The sequence below is a fragment of the Salvelinus alpinus genome, chromosome 28 (genome assembly GCF_045679555.1).
Source record: "Salvelinus alpinus chromosome 28, SLU_Salpinus.1, whole genome shotgun sequence".
Lineage (NCBI taxonomy): Eukaryota > Metazoa > Chordata > Actinopteri > Salmoniformes > Salmonidae > Salvelinus > Salvelinus alpinus.
Genome location: NC_092113.1, coordinates 37,477,558 through 37,500,874, shown reverse-complemented (window position 1 = coordinate 37,500,874; position 23,317 = coordinate 37,477,558). Strand labels below are relative to the sequence as shown.

Below are 23,317 nucleotides of genomic sequence, written 5' to 3'. Positions count from 1 at the left end.
TGGGTTTGATCTCTGATCCCCTGGGTGAGCCACCAACAGCACAATACCACCCTTCTCTCTTTAGCTCTCACCTCTAACCCCCCACCTCTCTCTCTCTCTCTCTCTCTCTCTCTCTCTCTCTCTCTCTCTCTCTCTCTCTCTCCCTCCCCTAACCCCCTTCTAACTCTCTCTCTCTTGCTCTGTCCTCTAACCCCCTTCTCTCTCTCTATCTATCTATCTATCTATCTATCTATCTATCTATCTATCTATCTATCTATCTATCTCTCTCTCTCTCTCTCTCTCTCTCTCTCTCTCTCTCTCTCTCTCTCTCTCTCTCTCTCTCTCTCTCCCTCTCCCTCTCCCTCTCCCTCTCTCTCTCTCTCTCTCTCTCTCTCTCTCCTCTAACCCCCTTCTAACTGCAACTCCCCACTGGTCACAGACGTCAGTTCAACATCTATGTTTACGTTTGGTTGAGTTGTCAACTAACGTGCATTTAACATGAAATCAACAAAAAATATCACCATGACATTGGATTTAGGTTAAAAGTTGGGTGAAAAAATTAAGCAATTCCCTTACGTTGATGACACATTACCCTCCCAATTCCCTTACGTTGATGACAAACTACCCCCCCAATTCCCTTACGTTGATGACAAACTACCCTCCCAATTCCCTTACGTTGATGACAAACTACCCTCCCAATTCCCTTACGTTGATGACAAACTACCCTCCCAATTCCCTTACGTTGATGACACACTACCCTCCCAATTCCCTTACGTTGATGACACACTACCCTCCCAATTCCCTTACGTTGATGACACACTACCCTCCCAATTCCCTTACGTTGATGACACACTACCCTCCCAATTCCCTTACGTTGATGACACACTACCCTCCCAATTCCCTTACGTTGATGACACACTACCCTCCCAATTCCCTTACGTTGATGACAAACTACCCTCCCAATTCCCTTACGTTGATGACAAACTACCCTCCCAATTCCCTTACGTTGATGACACACTACCCTCCCAATTCCCTTACGTTGATGACCTTTTACATCCAATAAGTTGACAACTAGAGTGGATAGTAGCCTATACTAGGGTTATAACTGAGTAGGCTTGGATTTCAGACAGGAATATGCATCAGCTGTGGTGATTCATAGTCGCAGGTCAAAGTTCAGAACAAGTGCTTTGTTGGATCGATAGGGCAATTAAGTCCATCTCCAATCGGATTCATCTTGTGCAAGATTAACCCAGGCAGTGAGCAGGCAGACATCGCAGTGAGTCAGTAGACTAAACAAAGCAAAGATCACAGACGTTTACTGATTGATATCTCTGCCCTGCCCTCTCTCTCCACACAAGAGACGCCACACAGTTCCCGCACTGGCCAAAAGTAAACAGCCACACATTCAAAGTTTCTGAGGAAATGTTGCTTTCCTTTTTATTTTATAACAAAAGGGAGGGTATGCTACATTGTAGCTGGCTACATCGTGTCTCTATAAGATATTCTATAATATATATACAGTAAGATTAAATGAACGTTAATGGTGCTACAGTGTCAATCTACTCCAACTCGTTGCATTTAGGCCTATCCCTTCTTGGCACTTTAGCTAGGCACAAGGGTCTTAGCCTAGCTTCAAGGGTCCAGACTCACCCTTTCCTTGGACAGGACTGCCACGAAGTGTGAAGTACTACAGTTGCAGACCCTTTGGGTGCTGGGCAGTCAACAAGAATGACAAGAATGATATCTACTTCATGAGCCCTACACAAGACTGCCAAAACAACGGCTGAAGTCACATTGACGGCAAGCTTTCCATGACTGAGGTGACAACTGACAGAAGTGAAGCTCTAGGAAGAGAAAAGCAAAACAGAGGTAGTAGGAGGCAGGAGGGCTCCGACCATGAGCAGTCGAGAACTCTAGTTGTCATTTGACTCGGCAGCTTGGGACAAGTGTCCCAGCTGATGCCCTCCACAGAACAGCTCCCAGAGCCCATGGGAGCTGCCCTTCGACACGGCTGCAGCTAAGCTCGCATGACCCCTCTTCAGTATTTCCTTCCCCCAATGATCTTGTCCAATTTATCGCGAAAAATACCCTGATATTTTTTTTTATCCAGGCAAGTCAGTTAAGAACAAATTCTTATTTACAATGACGGCTTAACAGTGGGTTAACTGTCTGGTTCAGGGGCAGATCGACAGATTTTTACCTTGTCAACTCTAGGATTCGATTCAGCCCAATGCTCTAACCACTAGGCTACCTGCCGCTAGTGGTTAGATTGTGGCTTGATTGAATTATACTATGCTGTAAATGTGCGGTGATTAGTTGAAATTGCTAACCTTTTTCTTGTAATGTGGTGATGGGTCCGTTTCATATGATAATATTGCGATGATTTGACTGTTTAATTCAGTGATTGGTGAAATTTGCAAGCCCTCTAATAATCTGTGTGTGTGTGTGTGTGTGTGTGTGTGTGTGTGTGTGTGTGTGTGTGTGTGTGTGTGTGTGTGTGTGTGTGTGTGTGTGTGTGTGTGTGTGTGTGTGTGTGTGTGTGTGTGTGTGTGTGTGTGTGTGTGTGTGTGGAGTGGAGTGGAGGCGGGGAGTGGCGAGCCTCCGTCACCGTGGGAGACAGGCAGATGGGGATGGAAATTAGTAGGCAGTGAGCTCATGCTAATCTCCTCCAACAGAACACAAACACACACTTGCCTAAGCCCATCACACATCAAATGAAGCCTAATAGGCCATTCCTATTCAAATGTTCCATTTTGTATCAGTCAGGTATTTGGCTATGTAAACATTAGATGATTAGATCAGTGTTAAAAAGACCTCACTGCGAAGCATCATATCTTAAACACTTAAACACCACCAAAACAATGTAGATTTCTTTACCTTTAAATTACTGTACTGTTGACGAGCATTTGTGATAGTGCTGTTTAATCATAATAATCATTATATTTGCAGTCTGTATGCTGCTGTGTGTGTGTGTGTGTGTGTGTGTGTGTGTGTGTGTGTGTGTGTGTGTGTGTGTGTGTGTGTGTGTGTGTGTGTGTGTGTGTGTGTGTGGCTTCCTTCATTAGACAGCCATCTGCCCCTGTGAGAGCTGCTCTGAGGAACACTATTGGCTTATAAGCTGAAAGAGGTGAGAGGGCGATAGGGGTCATCATTTTTGGAGGGAGGTCATGTGACAAAGCGCTGTCACACAAAAAGGGTCCCCGGGCTGACGAATCACAAATCACCCGCATCCAGCCATGACATGCCAATAAAGCCCCACCTTTTCTCTCTCTCTCTCTCTCTCTCTCTCTCTCTCTCTCTCTCTCTCTCTCTCTCTCTCTCTCTCTCTCTCTCTCTCACTCTCTCTCTCTTTCTCATACTCTGTCTCTCTCTCTCTTACTCTCTCTCTCTCTCTCACTCTCTTACTCTCTCTCTCTCTCGCTCTCTTTCTCTTACTCTCTCTCTTTCTCGCCCTCTTTCTCTTACTCTCTCTCGCTCTCTTTCTCGCTCTCTTTCTCTAACTCTCTCTCTCTTTCTCGCTCTCTTTCGCTCGCTCTCTTTCTCGCTCGCTCTCTCTCTCACTCACTCTATCTCTTTCTCTCTCTTACTCTCTCTCTTTCTCTCTCTCTCTTTCTCTCTCTCTCTCTTTCTCTCTTTCTCTTACTCTCTCTTTCTCTTACTCTCTCTCTCTCTTTCTCTTACTCTCTCTCTTTCTCTTATTCTCTCTCTCTTTCTCTCTCACCCTTAGCAATATGCTACCTTCTAAAACCAGCCGTTAACCACTTACAAACCCACGCAGGATTGGACCACTAGCATCATCAATTCCTACCATTTACCAATGCATCCTAATCTAAATGTTTCTGCATTTTCTTGCCTGCTTTCTTTTTTGACAATTAGTCTGGAATTTCAGCTGAACTAGAGTATATGATTGTTCACTACAAGTTGTATTAGTATAGTATAGTCTTATCTTACAATTGAGTCATTCATAGTGGGTGCTTAGGGCAGGGGGATGTGTCTGCGTGCCAGTGTGTGCCAATGACAAGACAGTGCCTGTAAATGGGCCACTCCTTGACGAGAGAGAGAGAGAGAGAGAGAGAGAGAGAGAGAGAGAGATTTTCACATTTCTTCACACAGGGTCGTGGGGTGAGACAGGGATGCAGCTTAAGCCCCACCCTCTTCAACATATATATCAACGAATTGGCGCGGGCACTAGAACAGTCTGCAGCACCCGGTCTCACCCTACTAGAATCTGAAGTCAAATGTCTACTGTTTGCTGATGATCTGGTGCTTCTGTCACCAACCAAGGAGGGCCTACAGCAGCACCTAGATCTTCTGCACAGATTCTGTCAGACCTGGGCCCTGACAGTAAATCTCAGTAAGACCAAAATAATGGTGTTCCAAAAAAGGTCCAGTCACCAGGACCACAAATTCCATCTAGACACCGTTGCCCTAGAGCACACAAAAAAACTATACATACCTCGGCCTAAACATCAGCACCACAGGTAACTTCCACAAAGCTGTGAACGATCTGAGAGACAAGGCAAGAAGGGCCTTCTATGCCATCAAAAGGAACATAAATCTCAACATACCAATTAGGATCTGGCTAAAAATACTTGAATCAGTCATAGAGCCCATTGCCCTTTATGGTTGTGAGGTCTGGGGTCCGCTCACCAACCAAGATTTCACAAAATGGGACAAACACCAAATTGAGACTCTGCATGCAGAATTCTGCAAAAATATCCTCCGTGTACAACGTAGAACACCAAATAATGCATGCAGAGCAGAATTAGGCCGATACCCACTAATTATCAAAATCCAGAAAAGAGCCGTTAAATTCTACAACCACCTAAAAGGAAGCGATTCCCAAACCTTCCATAACAAAGCCATCACCTACAGAGAGATGAACCTGGAGAAGAGTCCCCTAAGCAAGCTGGTCCTAGGGCTCTGTTCACAAACACAAACACACCCCACAGAGCCCCAGGACAACAGCACAATTAGACCCAACCAAATCATGAGAAAACAAAAAGATAATTACTTGACACATTGGAAAGAATTAACAAAAAAACAGAGCAAACTAGAATGCTATTTGGCCCTAAACAGAGAGTACACAGTGGCAGAATACCTGACCACTGTGACTGACCCAAACTTAAGGAAAGCTTTGACTATGTACAGACTCAGTGAGCATAGCCTTGCTATTGAGAAAGGCCGCCGTAGGCAGACATGGCTCTCAAGAGAAGACAGGCTATGTGCACACTGCCCACAAAATGAGGTGGAAACTGAGCTGCACTTCCTAACCTCCTGCCCAATGTATGACCATATTAGAGAGACATATTTCCCTCAGATTACACAGATCCACAAAGAATTTGAAAACAAATCCAATTTTGATAAACTCCCATATCTACTGGGTGAAATTCCACAGTGTGCCATCACAGCAGCAAGATTTGTGACCTGTTGCCACAAGAAAAGGGCAACCAGTGAAGAACAAACACCATTGTAAATACAACCCATATTTATGCTTATTTATTTTAACTTGTGTGCTTTAACCATTTGTACATTGTTACAACACTGTATATATATAATATGACATTTGTAATGTCTTTCTTGTTTTGAAACTTCTGTATGTGTAATGTTTACTGTTAATTTGTATCGTTTATTTCACTTTTGTGTATTATCTACCTCACTTGCTTTGGCAATGTTAACACATGTTTCCCATGCCAATAAAGCCCCTTGAATTGAATTGAATTGAAATTGAGAGAGAGAGAGAGAGAGAGAGAGAGAGACAGAGAGAGATCCCTCGATCTGGACTGTCTCTATGACCATGTTCACCTGTACAGGGAGACAGTCCCCATCCTTGCCAAGACTCTCAAGGACGTCGCTCTAAACCGCAGCCCGACCTCTCCACCCAGGAACAGCGGAGCAATCTCCACCCCGCCGAGATCACCGAGACAACATCCCGGACCAGCACCCTGGACCCCCCAGCCACGACCACAGCACCACCAACCTCAATGCCCACCACAGCCAGCGCAGCACAGACCACCCCAGCCCAGCTTCAGAGCCACCCAGATGAGGCCTACCACCCCCCTCCTCCCCACCGCAGACCCACACCTGGAGGAGCCACAGCCCAGCAGGCAGAGCTACGCACAGGCTGTGAGAGGAGCAACTGGCCCAGCCCCCACCAACCAAATGAGTGACATTAAACAAATGCTGAGTCTACTATGCTCACATGTGATGGGCCGAGGGTCATGGTAAGATGAGCACAAGAACTCCACCATTCTCACACTACATCCACCCAAGTGGCATGACACAAATTCTATCTTAAATGATAAACAAATCACATTTGCAAAATAAGAGTTTACTTTAATTGAAAAATCCTATTTTAATGGTTCTTCTTGGATTGTGAGTGTTTGTCTCATTTTGAAAGGTAAGGAAAAGAGAAAAAAAAAGTTATGAAGTCTTTTTACGTTGCATGTTGGAATATACAAGGATTGAAGTCCTCTGCTTTTGGGCTAAAGAGCAGAAACCCAGACTTCCTGAAAGAAATTGATGATGTTGATATTGTAGTACTACAGGAAACATGGTGCAGAGGTGATGTTTCCACTGGCTGTCCACTAGGTTATAGGGAGATAATCATACCATCCACTAAATTAAAAGGAATCAAACAGGGCAGAGACTCAGGGGGAATGCTAATATGGTATAAATCTGAACTAATTAATTCAATCGAATTGATCAAAACAGGAGAATTCTTTATCTGGTTAAAAATCAACAAGGAGGCTATCTTGACAGATAAAAACGTCTTCCTCTGTGCCACATACATTCCCCCCTCAGAGTCACCCTACTTCAACGAAGAGAGCTTCTCCATTCTAGAGGGAGAGATTAGTCACTTTCAGGCCCAAGGCAACGTACTGGTCTGTGGAGACCTGAATGCTAGAATAGCAGAAGAACAAGACACTATTAACAGTCATGGGGATAAACACCTACCAGGAAGCAATAACCTTTCCCTCCCCACATACCCCCACAGAAACAACTATGACAAAGTGAAAAACAAAAATGGATTACAGCTCCTGAGGCTCTGTCGAACACTGGGTCTGTACATAGTCAATGGCAGGCTGAGAGGAGACTCTTTTGGTAGGTACACATACAGCTCATCCCTTGGCAGCAGCACTGTAGACTACTTCCTCACCGACCTAAACCCAGAATCTCTCAGAGCCTTCACAGTCAGCCCACTAACACCTCTCTCAGACCACAGTAAAATCACAGTGTATCTGAGAAGAGCAGAACCCAACCAAGAAGCATCATGGCCCAATAAACTACATGGTACTAAACAAGCCTATAGATGGAGTGCAAACAGTACAGACATCTACCAAAAAGCAATTAGTAGCCAAAAAATACAATCTCTCCTGGACAACTTTTTAGCCTTAACATTCTCCTTCAGCAATGAAGGTGTAAATTTGGCCGTTAGGAACATAAACTTTATATTTGACAAATTAGCCTCCTTGGCTAATCTAAAGAAGCATAAGAGCAAACCAAAAATAACAGATAATGAAAAATGGTTTGATAATGATTGCAAAAATCTAAGAAAGTCATTGAGAAATATATCTAATCAAAAACACAGAGAACCAGACAACAAAAATATACGCCTTCAATATGGGGAAACACTGAAGCAATACAAACGCACCCTAAGAACAAAAAAGGAACAGCACATTAGAAATCAGCTGGATGGAATTGAGGAATCCATAGAATCAAACCACTTCTGGGAGAATTGGAATAAATTAAACAAACCTCATCATGAGGAGTTGGCTATCCAAAATGGGGATATGTGGAGAAATCACTTTGCAAACCTCTACAGCAATATAACAAAGAGCCCAGAACAAAAGGATATACAAGAAAAATTACAAATCCTTGAATTAGCAGTCAAAGACTATCAGAATCCTGTGGATACCCCAATTACAGAAGAAGAATTATTGGAAAAAATATGCAATCTCCAACCCAAAAAGGCCTGTGGTGCTGATGGGATCTTAAATGAAATGATCAAATATACAGACCACAAATTCAAATTGGCTATACTCAAACTCTTCAACATTATCCTCACTGCAGGTATTTTCCCCGATATTTGGAACCAGGGACTGATCACACCAATCTATAAAAATGGAGACAAATTTGACCCAAATAATTACAGAGGAATATGCGTTAACAGCAACTTGGGGAAAATTCTCTGCAGTATTATAAATAGCAGACTACATCATTTCCTTGACGAACACAACGTCCTGAGCAGAAGCCAGATTGGATTTCTAAAAAATTATCGTACAACTGACCACATTTACACCCTCCACACTCTAATTGATAAACAAGTTAACCAAAACAAAGGCAAAATCTACTCGTGTTTTGTAGATTTCAAGAAAGCATTTGATTCAATTTGGCACGAAGGTCTTTTTTATAAACTAATAGAAAGTGGTATTGGAGGGAAAACATATGATTTTATTAAATCAATGTACACTAAAAACAAATGTGCGGTTAAAATTGGCAACAAGCAAACAGACTTCTTCTCTCAGGGGCGGGGAGTGAAACAGGGCTGCCCAATAAGTCCAACATTATTTAACATCTACATTAATGAATTGGCAAAAACATTAGAAGAATCGGCAGCACCTGGTATCACCCTACACAACACTGAAATCAAGTGTCTGCTGTACGCAGATGACCTGGTGCTGCTGTCTCCCACTAAAGAGGGGTTACAGCAACACCTAGATCATCTTCACAGGTTCTGTCAGACTTGGGCTCTGACCGTTAACCTAAAAAAAACAAATATAATGATATTCCAAAAAAGGTCCGGAAATAAGGATGACAAATATAAATTCTATTTGGACACAATTCTATTAGAACACACCAAAAACTACACATATCTAGGACTAAATATCAGCAACACAGGTAGCTTTCACATGGCTGTGAATGAGCTGAGAGACAAAGCAAGAAGAGCATTCTATGCCATTAAAAGGAACATCAAAATTGAAATTCCAATTAGAATCTGGCTCAAAATTTTTCAATCAGTTATAGAACCAATTGCTCTATATGGCAGTGAGGTATGGGGTCCACTCTCTAATAATGAATTTACTAAATGGGACAAACATCCAATTGAAGTATTGCATGCAGAGTTTTGCAAGACTGTATTGCAAGTACAAAGAAAAACTCCAAATAACGCATGTAGGGCAGAATTGGGCCAATATCCCCTCCTCATTCGAATAGAAAAAAGAGCCATCAAATTTTACAACCATCTAAAAACAAGTGACCCTAAAACATTCCATCACACAGCTCTACAATGTCAAGAGATGAAACCAGAGAAGAGTCCACTCAGCCAGCTGGTTCTGAGGCTCAGTTCACCAACCCAAACCAACCCCACAGAGCCTCGGGACAGCCCTCAGAAAATCTGGCCCAACCAAATCATCACAAAACAAAAAGAAAAATATATAACCTATTGGAAAGACACCACAAAAAATCAAAGTAAACTTCAATGCTATTTGGCTCTAAACAGACAGTACATGGTGGCAGACTATCTGACCACTGTGACTGATAGAAAACTGAGGAAAGCATTGACTAGGTACAGACTCAGTGAGCACAGTCTGGCTATAGAGACCGGTCGTCACAGACAAACCTGGCTGCCCAGAGAGGACAGGCTGTGCTCACTCTGCTCCAGGGGAGAGGTAGAGACAGAAGTGCATTTCCTACTACACTGTGACAAATACTCAGACCTAAGAGCATATTTCTTTCCCAAAATTATAATTCAATACAAAGAATTTGAAACTATAAAAGATGAAGAAAAATTCAAATATTTATTGGGTGAAAAGCCAAAATGTGCAGTTTTGGCAGCCAAATATGTGTCCTCCTGCCACAGCCTGAGGGACAGCCAGTGAAAAATGCAAAGTAATGTTGATAATATTTCCCATTTAGCTTAGTTTTGTTTTGTCTTTCGTACCAGGTCATGTGTCTTCTCAGTCATGTTGACACTGGTCTACTACTGTTGCTTTAATGTATTGTTGTTCTGATTAATATTGTTGTTGTAGCTGTTATTAATGGTAATCCCATGTCCACTACTACTATTATTATTGCTGTTAGTACCACCATTTATTTATATATAAATATATATATATTTTGTGTATATATATACATATATATTTTATTTAAATTTTTCGATATGTATACTTTGACAATGTAAGTAATAATAACTTGCCATGTCAATAAAGTCAATTGAATTGAATTGAGAGAGAGAGAGAGAGAGAGAGAGAGAGAGAGAGAGAGAGAGAGAGAGAGAGAGAGAGAGAGAGAGAGAGAGAGAGAGAGAGAGAGAGAGAGAGAGAGAGAGATAGAGAGAGAGAGAGAGAGAGAGAGAGAGAGAGAGAGAGAGAGAGAGAGAGAGAGAGAGAGAGAGAGAGAGAGAGAGAGAGAGAGAGAGAGAGAGACAGACAGACAGACAGACAGACAGACAGACAGACAGACAGACAGACAGACAGACAGACAGACAGACAGACAGACAGACAGACAGACAGACAGACAGACAGACAGACAGACAGACAGACAGACAGACAGACAGACAGACAGACAGACAGACGCATACCGGATGTGCTACTACTGTACCACCGCGGCTCGCCAAACACTGTATCTATCTTTATCTACACACACACACACACACACAGACGTGCGAGAACGCCGGCCCCTCGTTTTCAGCCTCGTGATATACTGCGATATGAGGCCCTGAGTCAAAATAAACAGCATCCACTCCAAGGAGGGTGATGATTGTCGACTGTGAGAAAACGGAAATAGACTTGGATGTTTATCGTGCACACAAAAATACTTGATGAGACTTCCCTGTCTGGCTTAACACTAATATTATTATAGGGCATTCCATTCAGAACCAAGTACTGTTGGTTACCAATACGTTTGGTTTGACTTTGTTTTTCATGTCGGGCATATACATGCTTCATTACACCAATAATAACCCTACATCAGATGTTCATTGATTGGCTGATGGCTGTAGAAGCTCTGAGGCGATTGGACAAGGCTGCGGTCGGTGGTTTGTATGGCAGAGCAATGTGTCTATGAATATTTCAAACCCCAAGTCATCCTGCTATCTCATTAAATAAGCAAGGAGGCCCTTGCTGCCTACGGTAATCGGCCATCAATAATAAATAGCTTGCAACAAAATAACGGCACATTATCGTTTGCATCAAAAGTGCTGGACTGATAAAAAACACACCAAGAAGAAGTCATGGTGTTCTTGTGTGCTAGAGAAACCAAAATCAGTAGCTGGGGTAATCTGCTGGCACTACTTTCACTTTGGGGAGAGGAGGGATACCCGTGGACATTAACATTTACAGGGACCTCCCCTGTATTCTCCCCTCCTCCTCCTCTCTCCCCTTTCATTTTTCCTTCCGAGCGACATAGCACACCCGGCCCTGTTCACTGCTCCCCAGTCACTCAGGCAGTCAGGTATATTAATGCACTCTCCAGCCCTCTTGGCCTCTGCCGCTTAAACACGTCCCCCCGGATATCCATTTTCCGTGTGTGTGGAGGAGGGGTGGCAGGCAGTGTGAGCTTCTAGAAAAGCTCACTGAGGAGAGAGGGAGAATACTATAAAGACTCATGGACTCAAACAATCGACCAACAGAGAGAGCAGCCACAGTAATAACACCAAATCACTGGGAGCTTAACATGATAATGTACTAATTATTATACTGTATTATTATACCATAGATAATGCTTCATGTGTCAGAGCTACAGCCCTGTGTACTAGCCATATGAATACATAGTTGTGCAATCAAACAGAAAATGCAACAACAACAACAAAAATCCATTCCGAAAAATAAACAAACGTAACCTAGATCCCTTCTAGATCTGTTGTTTTGTCAAGTCTATCCAACAATCAGCCTTTCATATCAACAGATGTCCTGTTTGTTAGACTAACTTTAAAGCTGCAATATGTCACTTTTTGGGTGACCTGACCAAATGCACATAGAAATGTGACATATAGATATGTCATTCTCATTGAAACCAAGTCTAAACGTTCTGTGTGGCTCAGTTGGTAGAGCATGGTGCTTGCAACATCAGAGTTGTGGGTTCAATTCCCACGGGGGAACAGTATGAAGAAAATGTATGAACTCACTAGTGTAAGTCACTCTGGGTATGAGTGTCTGGTAAATGTAAGAAGCGGTAGAGCTGTTCTATACTGAACAAAAATATAAATGCAACAATTTCAAAGATTTAACTGAGTTCATATAAGGCCATTAGGCCCTAATCTATGGATTTCACATGACTGGGAATAAGGTAGGTTTGTGGATCAGAAAACCAGTCAGTATCTGGTGTGACCACTATCTGCCTCATGCAGCCCAACACATCTCCTTTGCATAGAGTTGATCCAGCTGTTGATTGTGGCCTGTGGAATGTTGTTCCACTCCTCTTCAATGGCTGTGCGAAGTCGCTGGATATTGTCGGGAACTGGAACATGCTGTCCTACACGTCAATCCAGAGCATCCCAAACATGCTCAATGGGTGACATGTCTGGTGAGTATGCAGGCCATGGAAGAACTGAAACATTTTCAGCTTCCAGGTATTGTGTACAGATCCTTGCGACATGGGGCTGTGCATTATCATGCTGAAACATCAGGTGATGGCAGTGGATGAATGGTACGACAATGGACCTCAGCATCTCATCATGGTGTATCTCTGTGTATTCAAACTGCCATCGATAAAATGCAATTGTGTTTGTTGTCCGTAGCTTATGCCTGCCCATACCATAACCCCATCGCCACCATGGGGCACTCTGTTCACAACGTTGACATCAGCAAACCGCTAGCCCACACAACACCATACACGTGGTCGCGGTTTTGAGGCCGGCTGGACGTACTGCCAAATTCTCTAAAACGACGTTGCAGGCGGCTTATGGTAGAGAAATTATCATAAAATGATCTGCCAACAACTCTGGTGGACATTCCTGCAGTCAGCATGCCAGTTGAACGCTCCATCAAAAAATGGAGACATCTGTGGCATTGTGTTGTGTGACAAAACTGCACATTTTAGAATGGCCTTTTATTGTCCCCAGTACAAGATGCACCTGTGTAATGATCATGCTATTTAATTAGCTTCTTGATATGCCACACCTGTCAGGTGGATGGATTATCTATTGCAAAGGAGAAATGCTCACTAACAGGGATGTAAACAAATTTGTGCACAACATTTCAGAGAAATAAGCTTTTTGCGCGTCTGGAAAATTTCTGAGATCTTTTATTTCAGCTCATGAAAACATGGGACCAACACTTAACATGTTGTGTTTATATTTTAGTTTGGTGTATGTGCTTAATTTCTATGCTTCCCGTTCACAAGTTTCATTTTGGGGTCTTTTACTTTGGGTTTTGTACACCAGCTTCAAACAGCTGAAAATACAACATTTTAGATGGTACAATGATTCGCTACACAATAATTGCTTGCTTTGTCACATAAACTGAAACTAGGTGAACTATTAGTATTTTAGCAACCAGGAAATGGCGGAGCGATTTCTGCATTGTGCATCTATAAAAGGCTGTGAATTAAAATGGCTGCTGGCGGGGTGGAAATAAAAGGAATCGGCGCATTTAATTTATTCTCCCTCGCTGTTATCGCACTTTTTTGAAGATTTTCCCAGACACCACAGTCAAGCGTGTCACCTGTGATTACCTGGTTGCCTCTCGTAATAATGCGTATTGTGATGACGTGTTGACCATGTTGTGATGTGGGCCTATTGTGATTTGATTGGCCCTATGTAGGCCTATTGTCTTTGTGGTGCGGCAAATCAATGGCACGTGGCAAAATAATTCGCATGAGCTTAACTGCTAATTCAAATAAGAAACGTAATTGACTAGCATTTGCATATCATTCAAGCTAAAAAAGCAACTAACGTCCAACGTGTCAAAGGGATGTTTTCCTCTGATGTTTATCAGTATGAAATCCATGCCTTGGGTCTCAATGAGACTGAAAGCCCTTTTAGCTTAGCTTAGTATAGTGCTAAAATTCAGAGCCATTTATAACAATGTACTGTGTATACTGTATACAAATTTAGAACCATATAGAGTATTTCTCAACATACACAGGACATAACATGTACTTTTTGGTCCAATAGCCACTGTGGCAGGTGGATTTTAAAGAAATCTACCAGCCATTCAGATTTTTTCCCCCCACTATAATTACACTAACAAAACACCAAAAAAATGGATGAGCATGCATTTGTAATGTTTCTAAAACAATACATGTATTACTGGTAAGAAATAATGTGGTATATTATTTAATCACATTTTTTGTGACCGGAGTCTTTTAACCAAAATATCACAGATGGGACAAAAATGTTAACCTGCCCCTTTAAAGGCGGGAGGTTACCATGGTAACGTGACTCGGTTAATTTTGGTCCGTGTGAGATTGAGTCTGACTAGTAGAAGCATTGTCTTCTCTCTTTTTTTATTTAACCTTTATTTAACTAGGCATGTCAGTTAAGAACAAATTATTTTTTTCAATGACGGCCTACCCTGGCCAAAACCTAACCCGGACGACGCTGGGCCAATTGTGCGCCGCCCTATGGGACTCCCAATCACGGCCGGTTGTGATACAGCCTGTAATCGAACCAGGGTGTGTAGTGACGCCTCTAGCATTGAGATACAGTGCCTTAGACCGCTGCACACTCGGGAGATCTTCCCTAACAGTTGAAACTCAAACAGAGAAAAACAACCTAGCTTGTGAACAAAACTATGTAAATAGCCAAGAATCACAAGGACAAAGTCTCACTGCAGTGGACGTTAATTTCAAGAAAATTAGACAAACTTTTATGCCTGTGCGCAGCGCTTCTAAAAATGAATATTTCACTCAGCTCTTCACGGCCCCCAGCCAAGCAGCGATGCAGCGCGAGGTGGAATAGGCTATATAAGATTACTAGTTCTTTGACTTTGTGAGATTAATTTACCAGCTATGAAACAAAACGGCAGAAATACTTTGAAAACAGCTACTGCAGTATATATTTGACTATAAATGTGATCATACTTTACTATTTTTATTCACAAATGCGATTGGAATGTTCGCACTGTGGAGCCCTGACCACCCGCCAACGTGGTTGGTGAAAAATACATTTGACATGCCAATGCCAAAATCTAGCCGCATTTGGCAGGTGACGGGTGTTAATGTTAGGCCCTGCATACAGCTCCTAACCACAATAAATAAACAATCATGCAACAAGACGTTCATTGACGAGACGTTTATTGCACAACCACCCTGTGTGGTAGATACATAGATATACATAGATAGAACTGATATGAGGTCAGACGAGAAGACAGGCATCTCTGTGTCTCTTCTAGTTGTGTAGTGGAGGTGAAGGAGTGATGGAGTCTTCAGCCGCCCTTGACAGGGGAAGACCCGGCTGTCAATATCCCATTGATCCCTCAGACCCGTCAAGCTGATCTAACAAGGCAGGGCTCACTGTACTCAGACGGCACAGACTAGTCACAGTCTGCCTGTGCAGAGATTGGATTGGAGCCGGACTCATTTAGCTAAGCCCTAAGTGAATTAGTGGCTTCCTTTTTCTTGGACCATGCAGGCTTCTGGAGAATATGATCATTTTCTCTGCCATGCACAGACAAACGCACGCACAGGAATCGTTGGATGATTCCTCAGCAATCACAACAACCCTCATGACAATACAAAGCAAAAAAATCCTTCTTAAATCATTCCACATCATCACCACTACCTCAAAACTACCAGTCCATAGCTGTTATTCAGCTGTATATAGTATTTTAATTCAGCTGCAGTTGCTGCATTTTCACGACTGGAAAACCCCCTGAAAGCAGTGAAGAGGGATATTCTCTCTGTGGCCATTGATATGCATGGCTACCAGCTGTTGTGCTGTCCGCAGAGAGGGTATGGCTCTCTGTCAGAAGGCCTATGCCTTGAATATGAAACAGGACATGGCCTCTATTCACCCAGGGAGTTCACTTCCTACCCCCACCCCCCCTCCAACAAGCGACCCCTTCAGCTGGAGGCCAGATATCCCAAGGTGCACTGGGACATTTTTGGGCAGTGGAAGGGAAGTTTCAGCCCCTGCGAAATGGGGTCTGGAGCCCAGCCACACTTTGGGAGCAGTACTTTTGAAAACAACGAGGCCCCCAGACCTCCTTGCTAAAGGGCTGACTCTGCAGAGAGAGACAGAGAGGGGGGAGGCTGCCTGCTGCCTAGCTTGCACTGTACAAAATGGCATCTTTTTTACACTTTCTCCACCCTTTTGAGGCTACAAACTCAGACTAGTTTTAGGGTTCGGACATTTTCAAACTAAATTGCAACTGGAGACCAAAAGCATCGTCATAAAAGTCCTTCAGATGACAGATTGAAACATCGAACACACCACCCCTGGAAGAAAAAAAATTATGCACCCTCCTTCACAGCCTCTCTCCTTAGTTAACAACTGCTCTTTGTCTCTAAAAGCCTTCCTCGCCATCCCGGAGTGAGAATGAAACACAGAGGGAAAACAAAAGAGAGAAAGAGAGGCAAGAGCCTGAGGGGTGGAGGATTGGTTTTAACAGCGCTGCGCAGGTGTGGGTACATGCCTCATTCATGCCCATTCAGGAGGGTTGGCTTGTGTTATGGGCTTGTCTCCTCCCCCCCCCCCCTCTCTCTCTCTCAGGGAGTGGCGGGTCTGGAATGCAACGTCTGTCGAAACTCTCTTGCTCCCCAGCCTAGACTAACTACTAGTCTTGTCTGCTGGCTTCCCCAATGTGGCTTCTGTCAAAACACCAAACAGTGTCTGAAAGCCCTTCCACAGCAGACAGCAACCAACCAGCCAGCTACAGTAAAGGCCAAGGCAGAGACAACCAACCAGCCAGCTACAGTAAAGGCCAAGGCAGAGACAACCAACCAGCCAGCTACAGTAAAGGGCCAGGCAGAGACAACCAACCAGCCAGCTACAGTAAAGGGCCAGGCAGAGACAACCAACCAGCCAGCTACAGTAAAGGGCCAGGCAGAGACAACCAACCAGCCAGCTACAGTAAAGGGCCAGGCAGAGACAACCAACCAGCCAGCTACAGTAAAGGGCCAGGCAGAGACAACCAACCAGCCAGCTACAGTAAAGGGCCAGGCAGAGACAACCAACCAGCCAGCTACAGTAAAGGCCAAGGCAGAGACAACCAACCAGCCAGCTACAGTAAAGGGCCAGGCAGAGACAACCAACCAGCCAGCTACAGTAAAGGGCCAGGCAGAGACAACCAACCAGCCAGCTACAGTAAAGGCCAAGGCAGAGACAACCAACCAGCCAGCTACAGTAAAGGGCCAGGCAGAGACAACCAACCAGCCAGCTACAGTAAAGGGCCAGGCAGAGACAACCAACCAGCCAGCTACAGTAAAGGGCCAGGCAGAGACAACCAACCAGCCAGCTACAGTAAAGGGCCAGGCAGAGACAACCAACCAGCCAGCTACAGTAAAGGGCCAGGCAGAGACAACCAACCAGCCAGCTACAGTAAAGGGCCAGGCAGAGACAACCAACCAGCCAGCTACAGTAAAGGGCCAGGCAGAGACAACCAACCAGCCAGCTACAGTAAAGGGCCAGGCAGAGACAACCAACCAGCCAGCTACAGTAAAGGGCCAGGCAGAGACAACCAACCAGCCAGCTACAGTAAAGGGCCAGGCAGAGACAACCAACCAGCCAGCTACAGTAAAGGGCCAGGCAGAGACAACCAACCAGCCAGCTACAGTAAAGGGCCAGGCAGAGACAACCATTGACAGCGTTGTTCAAGTTAGGCTCTGAGACTGAACGTTTTTACATTTCCCTTTTTTCAGCTTACCGAACCAAAAGTCTGTGCTGCTGCCTCAAAACTTGGTCGTTGGTGGAAACATAAACTGCTTGTTCATAAACCAAGCCCCAACTGGAGGCTGGAAATGTACTCTGATCCATTATCTCTCTCCCTCTCTCGTTCATATCTCCTTCCAACAGATGGGGCGTGTATAAATCACACCGTCTTGAGGTGAAATATAACCTAGCGAGCTACTAAATCTGTGGCCACCATCCTTATCAAAACCTCCTGATGTGGAAAGCCACTGATTATGTTAGCGACCCACATGTGTACCAGCCAGAAACCAGCATTGGCATGGTGAACTTAGAGACTTAGCCACCTGCTCCACACCCTACTCGTAACCTTTGAACCCATTCAATAGTTCCCTGAGCTAACTCACTTGCTCATTCACTATTGTTTGCACTCCCACAGTCGACACATGCGCTCTCACGTCTCAGATTCAAACGGATAATGCACTTTTACTGCAAATTCCAAAACAGCCTTTTATTGGGGGAAGTATGCTGCAATAAGGAAGGTATGCTGCAAAGTGTGTGTGTGTGTGTGTGTGTGTGTGTGTGTGTGTGTGTGTGTGTGTGTGTGTGTGTGTGTGTGTGTGTGTGTGTGTGTGTGTGTGTGTGTGTGTGTGTGTAATGCACAGACTGCTTCTATCGAGCACAGGGCCCATGACCTCATAAGAGTCTTGGAGAACAGGAAGTCCTTCAAGCTCACTTCCTGTGTCTGACTGTGAGACGGCTGCTAGCTGCATTCACAAACCTCCACAAAACCTCCCGTTCCCCTCGCCAACAAAACACAGTAGTGACATGCTCTCGATACGTCGTCAGGCACAACAAGCCCACTCCGGTCTATTTCTTCTGTGAAAGACATCTCAAGGTAACACCCCAGGTGAAATGTGCTGATGAAGGGAGACTTGTAGGATACTATAGCGAGAGGAGTTCAGGAATATGATCATAATTCTGCAAATATGATGTCCGTAGCATTGCTTTCACCAAGCCCCTCCTTTAAAACAAATGAAGGGAAATAAACAAAAATCCTAAATAAAGAGTGGATTTAAACTAGGCTTAGGAGAGTGATTATATTAACAATGAGCCCCAATAAAAATAGAAGAGGCCTTTAAATTCCTTTAAGTCCCCCCACTCAAACCTAAATACAGTGGCAAGAGCAAGTGCATGACAAGTCTGTGGCCCTCCTGACACACTGGCAGATAGAAGGGTAAAAGCTGTGCTAGTGAATTGTGAGAGTCCTGTTGGTAAACACTTCCACTTTGTTTGTATGGCCCCCCTGAAAAGTCTCCTAACATAATCACCCACTCTTCTTTCACCCTCCTTTCATGCCGAGAGGGGCAACGGAGTAGGTAATTGGGGGGAAGGGAAGAAGAGTGTGTGTGTGTGTGTGTGTGTGTGTGTGTGTGTGTGTGTGTGTGTGTGTGTGTGTGTGTGTGTGTGTGTGTGTGTGTGTGTGTGTGTGTGTGTGTGTGTGTGTGTGTGAATGCTCTCCTTTGTTGGGATCATATTATGTTTCCACCACAATACTCCTATCCCTGCTTCATCAACTCTATTCATGTGTAACAGTTCATGCAAATGGCCATGCTTGCCTTTCATTTGTGGAGGGGGCTCTTTTATCAGTCTTAGTTGGAGGAAGAGGGGAGGGAGGGGGGACTGATCCCCCCCTCTGCTTGCCTGCCTGCCCACCCCAAAGCACGGACCTAATCCCCCCATAGGATTTAGAATCCGGGCTCTCTGTCTGCTGTAGTAGCAGTGCTAGGCTATAGCCTAGCCCCCAATGTAAAAGTCAGGGATAGGCCACCAGAGGACCCCATACTGTTCACAAAGCTCAATTACCCTCAAAAAGGTTAGCTTGGGTGGCATACAGGAGAGGCGACACTGAGCCCCTCTTGCATGTTTGATAAACTCCCCTCCACATCATTTAGGGCTCATCTGATGGCCTGCCATGGAAGCGCTGTGGGAATCCACCAGAGAAATCATGGCTAGCAGACAGTGCTGGCTATGTATATCGTTCAGTCCCGCCCCCCCACCCCCCCCCCCCTCTCGTCTTCTCATTATAATATAACTGCTCTGAAATTTCAAGAAACACTGCATTTGGAGATACATAACCCATTGCCACAAACACAGACATAAAAAGGGTAGTAGTAGCCTACTGGTTATTCAGTTGAAAAAGTAGACGTCTACTACTGTAATGGCCTCTCGAGGCAGACAATTGACATATCTTCGTGCTCTAATAAATCCAGCCGCGCCAACCACCCTCATGGGAGCTCCACGCCACTACGCACGGATGAACCCCTCGTTAATGACACAGTGACACATCTACCTTGAAGTACCTGTTTCTCAAACACAGCCAGTAAACCACAATACACAGCAAAGTGCGGAATGAGCGAGCGGCAGCCCACACCGAAAGACCTGGGTGTATGCGTGCAAACCTGGGGGGAGGGGGATGCGTGCAACTGCGTGCAGGACAGAGGGGAGTTTAAGCTACACACCTACAAACAGTGTTTTGCAACTTTAGAAATTATTACATTATTTCCTCGACCTTATACATCACATGTGTGTCGATAGTTTTTGTAACACCATTATTGGGCCATTTGTTGGTAAATGGGATTGTATTTACAGTAAGGCCAATATAATTGCCGTTGACACCCGCAGAAATGTTTCACAGGTTGTGAATAATGGTTGTATTGCCACCAGAGCCATTTAGCTGTTCTTGGTGGACAATTAGTAACAATATGTGGAGAGTAACCCAATCTTGGAAGGATTCGCCTACAGCCTAAACTAGCCCATGGCTGGGACAAGTCATTGCGCCATCGCCTACAGTCTAAACTAGCCCATGGCTGGGACAAGTCATTGCGCCATCGCCTACAGTCTAAACTAGCCCATGGTTGGGACAAGTCATTGCGCCATCGCCTACAGTCTAAACTAGCCCATGGTTGGGACAAGTCATTGCGCCATCGCCTACAGTCTAAACTAGCCCATGGTTGGGACAAGTCATTGCGCCATCGCCTACAGCCTAAACTAGCCCATGGCTGGGACAAGTCATTGCGCCATCGCCTACAGTCTAAACTAGCCCATGGCTGGGACAAGTCATTGCGCCATCGCCTACAGTCTAAACTAGCCCATGGCTGGGACAAGTCATTGCGCCATCGCCTACAGTCTAAACTAGCCCATGGCTGGGACAAGTCATTGCGCCAATAGTCTATTCTGTTCTCGAGATACGAATCTTTGACTCTTAGTCCAAGATAACAGTGTATTTGCAAGAAGACAAAACAAAACACAAGTAAAATAAAGGAGAAAAAACGTTAAATACAGTGTTCATGTTTTTGTGACAGCAGTGTAACAACATTCGTATAATGTAACAACACTTGCAACACTGTGTAACGACATTGTAACAAACTAGTTCAACTCACCCTGGATGCTTTCCTCTTATATTTGTTGGCGAAGTCAAATTTCTCTTTAATCTCGTCCAAATGCTGCTCCAGGCGCGCCTTCTCCTCTTTCCCTGTGTAATCCTGGCCCAAGAGGATGTATGCCCTCCAGTTGGCGGAGTCGAAGCCCCAGTGGCAAGTCCTGTTTTCCAACGATTTGTGACTGTGCACCACGAACTTATGTGTCGGGTACATGAGTCTGCAGTCCATGCACTGAATGCAGGCTGCGTTTGGGCTGGTGTACAGCTCCGGGACGAAGAGACCCTTGCACTTTCCGAAACACTCGTGGTATATTTTGAGGCTTTTCTCCGTGAACTCCAGCTCCAGTGAGCCCGTGAACTCTTTCTTGCAGTGCGGCGGGTAGGTGCCTCCGTAAATCAGGGCATTGCACAGGCGCTCCGCATCCGTTTTGGTGATGAGTCCGCAGGAAGGCGCGGAGAAGGGGAGAATTCCCATGACTTTGAGGATCTCCAGCTGTTCTGCCGTGCACCGGGAGCAGTAAATGTGGAGGTCGTCGCACACCGAGTTGATCTGTTGAAGGGAGAAATCCCGCAGTACGGTGTTGAGGATCTGCGGCAAGCACAGCCGTTTCTCGCCGCCGACCACGAAACAGGAGACAGTCTCGGTCTCCAGGACCGTCTCGCACCTCTCGGTGGAGCGGTCGGAGGGGATGAAGAGAGGTCCCGGCATCACTGTCGGCGGCTGCATGGGAAGATGCAGCACGGGCTCGGGCTCTTTCCCATCCTTCTTGAACAGGAGGTCATGTGGCCATCGAGCAGAAAACGCCGCCGGTCCGCCGAGGGAGCTCATAGAACTCAGATGAAACTGCTTGAGAGTTTGTTGCAGTCCTGGGTGAGGTTGGAAGCTTTGTCGAGTTACAGTCTCCATGTTTTCACTACGACTTTGGAAGCGAGAGTTCCTTTCAACTGGGGCAAACTAAAACAATTGAAAGCCACGATAGGTTCCGGTTCCTTGTAAATCCAAGGTCTCCGAGAATTAGCCAAGTGCAGAAAGCGCTTCATCAAACATCCACAAAAAAGTCCCGAGCAGTGAGTTTCCAATTCCGTTCACTAGCCTACTAAGCGAATGGTGACACGGGCGAGTCTTCCCCTGCAGTACACTCCTGACAGTCCATATCTAAAACGCGTCCCTCTGAAACTCCTCCAAAAATGAATAATGCTTTTGAAGTTTCAGAAAAAGTATCGACCGATAAAGCAAAGCCTTCTCCCTCTATGTATCCGGTATAAAACACAGTAAAAACCCGCGTGTAACCTCCTTTAAACTGTGGAATACTGCAGTATAGCCGGACGCATACACTCCGTCTGCCCCTGCTGTTCGATATGCCTGTGTACTGGAGATGGCTAGTCTGTGAGCTGGGTTGCGCTTGCTCACTCACTCGCCCCTCTCTCTCCCTCGCAGCCCCTATCTCAGTGTTTGTGTGTGTCTGGCTCAGTCATTGAATCCCAGCCAAAAATGTGACTGACTCCGCAGGCTGGCTCTTCCAGGAACAAGTCGTCACTCCCCCACTTTTCTTAGTAGCCTTGTAAAGTCGGAAAAAACACAAGGCTTAAGCGTGAATCAATTGGTTCACAGCTAAGAACGGCTGTAACCCACTGAGGTGTAATAAGAACGCTGTAACCGAAAGAGGATGGGTGGAGTTTGCAACAGACAGTCAAATTTAGACTTTGAGGGGAAATGCAAATTGTACGACTGACTGCGGTTTATGTATTGAGGGTCATTTTTTCAGGCTGGTTTAAACTGTTATTTACAAGGCATAGCAACATAGGACTAATAATTATTATTAATTAATCATCTGTAATAATTACAATAATCATTATTATTAGTATGACTTGTATTTATTATTATTATGTGGATGCATGCACCATTCCAATTCCATTCATTTTACGCATAGGCCCACCTGTTTTACGCATAGGCCCACCTATTGTACGCATAGGCCCACCTGTTTTACGCATAGGCCCACCGATTTTACGCATAGGCCCACCTGTTTTACGCATAGGCATAAAGTGACAGCTATAGTTGTGCCAATTAATTGCACAAGCACGGCTATACTTCACGAGCTGCCCTACTA

General features: G+C 44.8%; 1 protein-coding gene across 1 annotated transcript in view; it reads right to left on the bottom strand.

Annotated features, from left to right (window-relative positions):
- The window catches only part of LOC139557819 (ski oncogene-like), a 125,201-nt gene extending 102,361 nt beyond the window's left edge, over positions 1-22,840 (bottom strand). Inside the window, exon 1 of the mRNA XM_071373040.1 lies at positions 21,211-22,840. Coding sequence (XP_071229141.1) covers positions 21,211-22,116 — 906 coding nt within the window. The 5' untranslated portion in view covers positions 22,117-22,840. The remainder of the gene's footprint in view (positions 1-21,210) is intronic.
- Between the last annotated feature and the right edge of the window lie 477 nt (positions 22,841-23,317).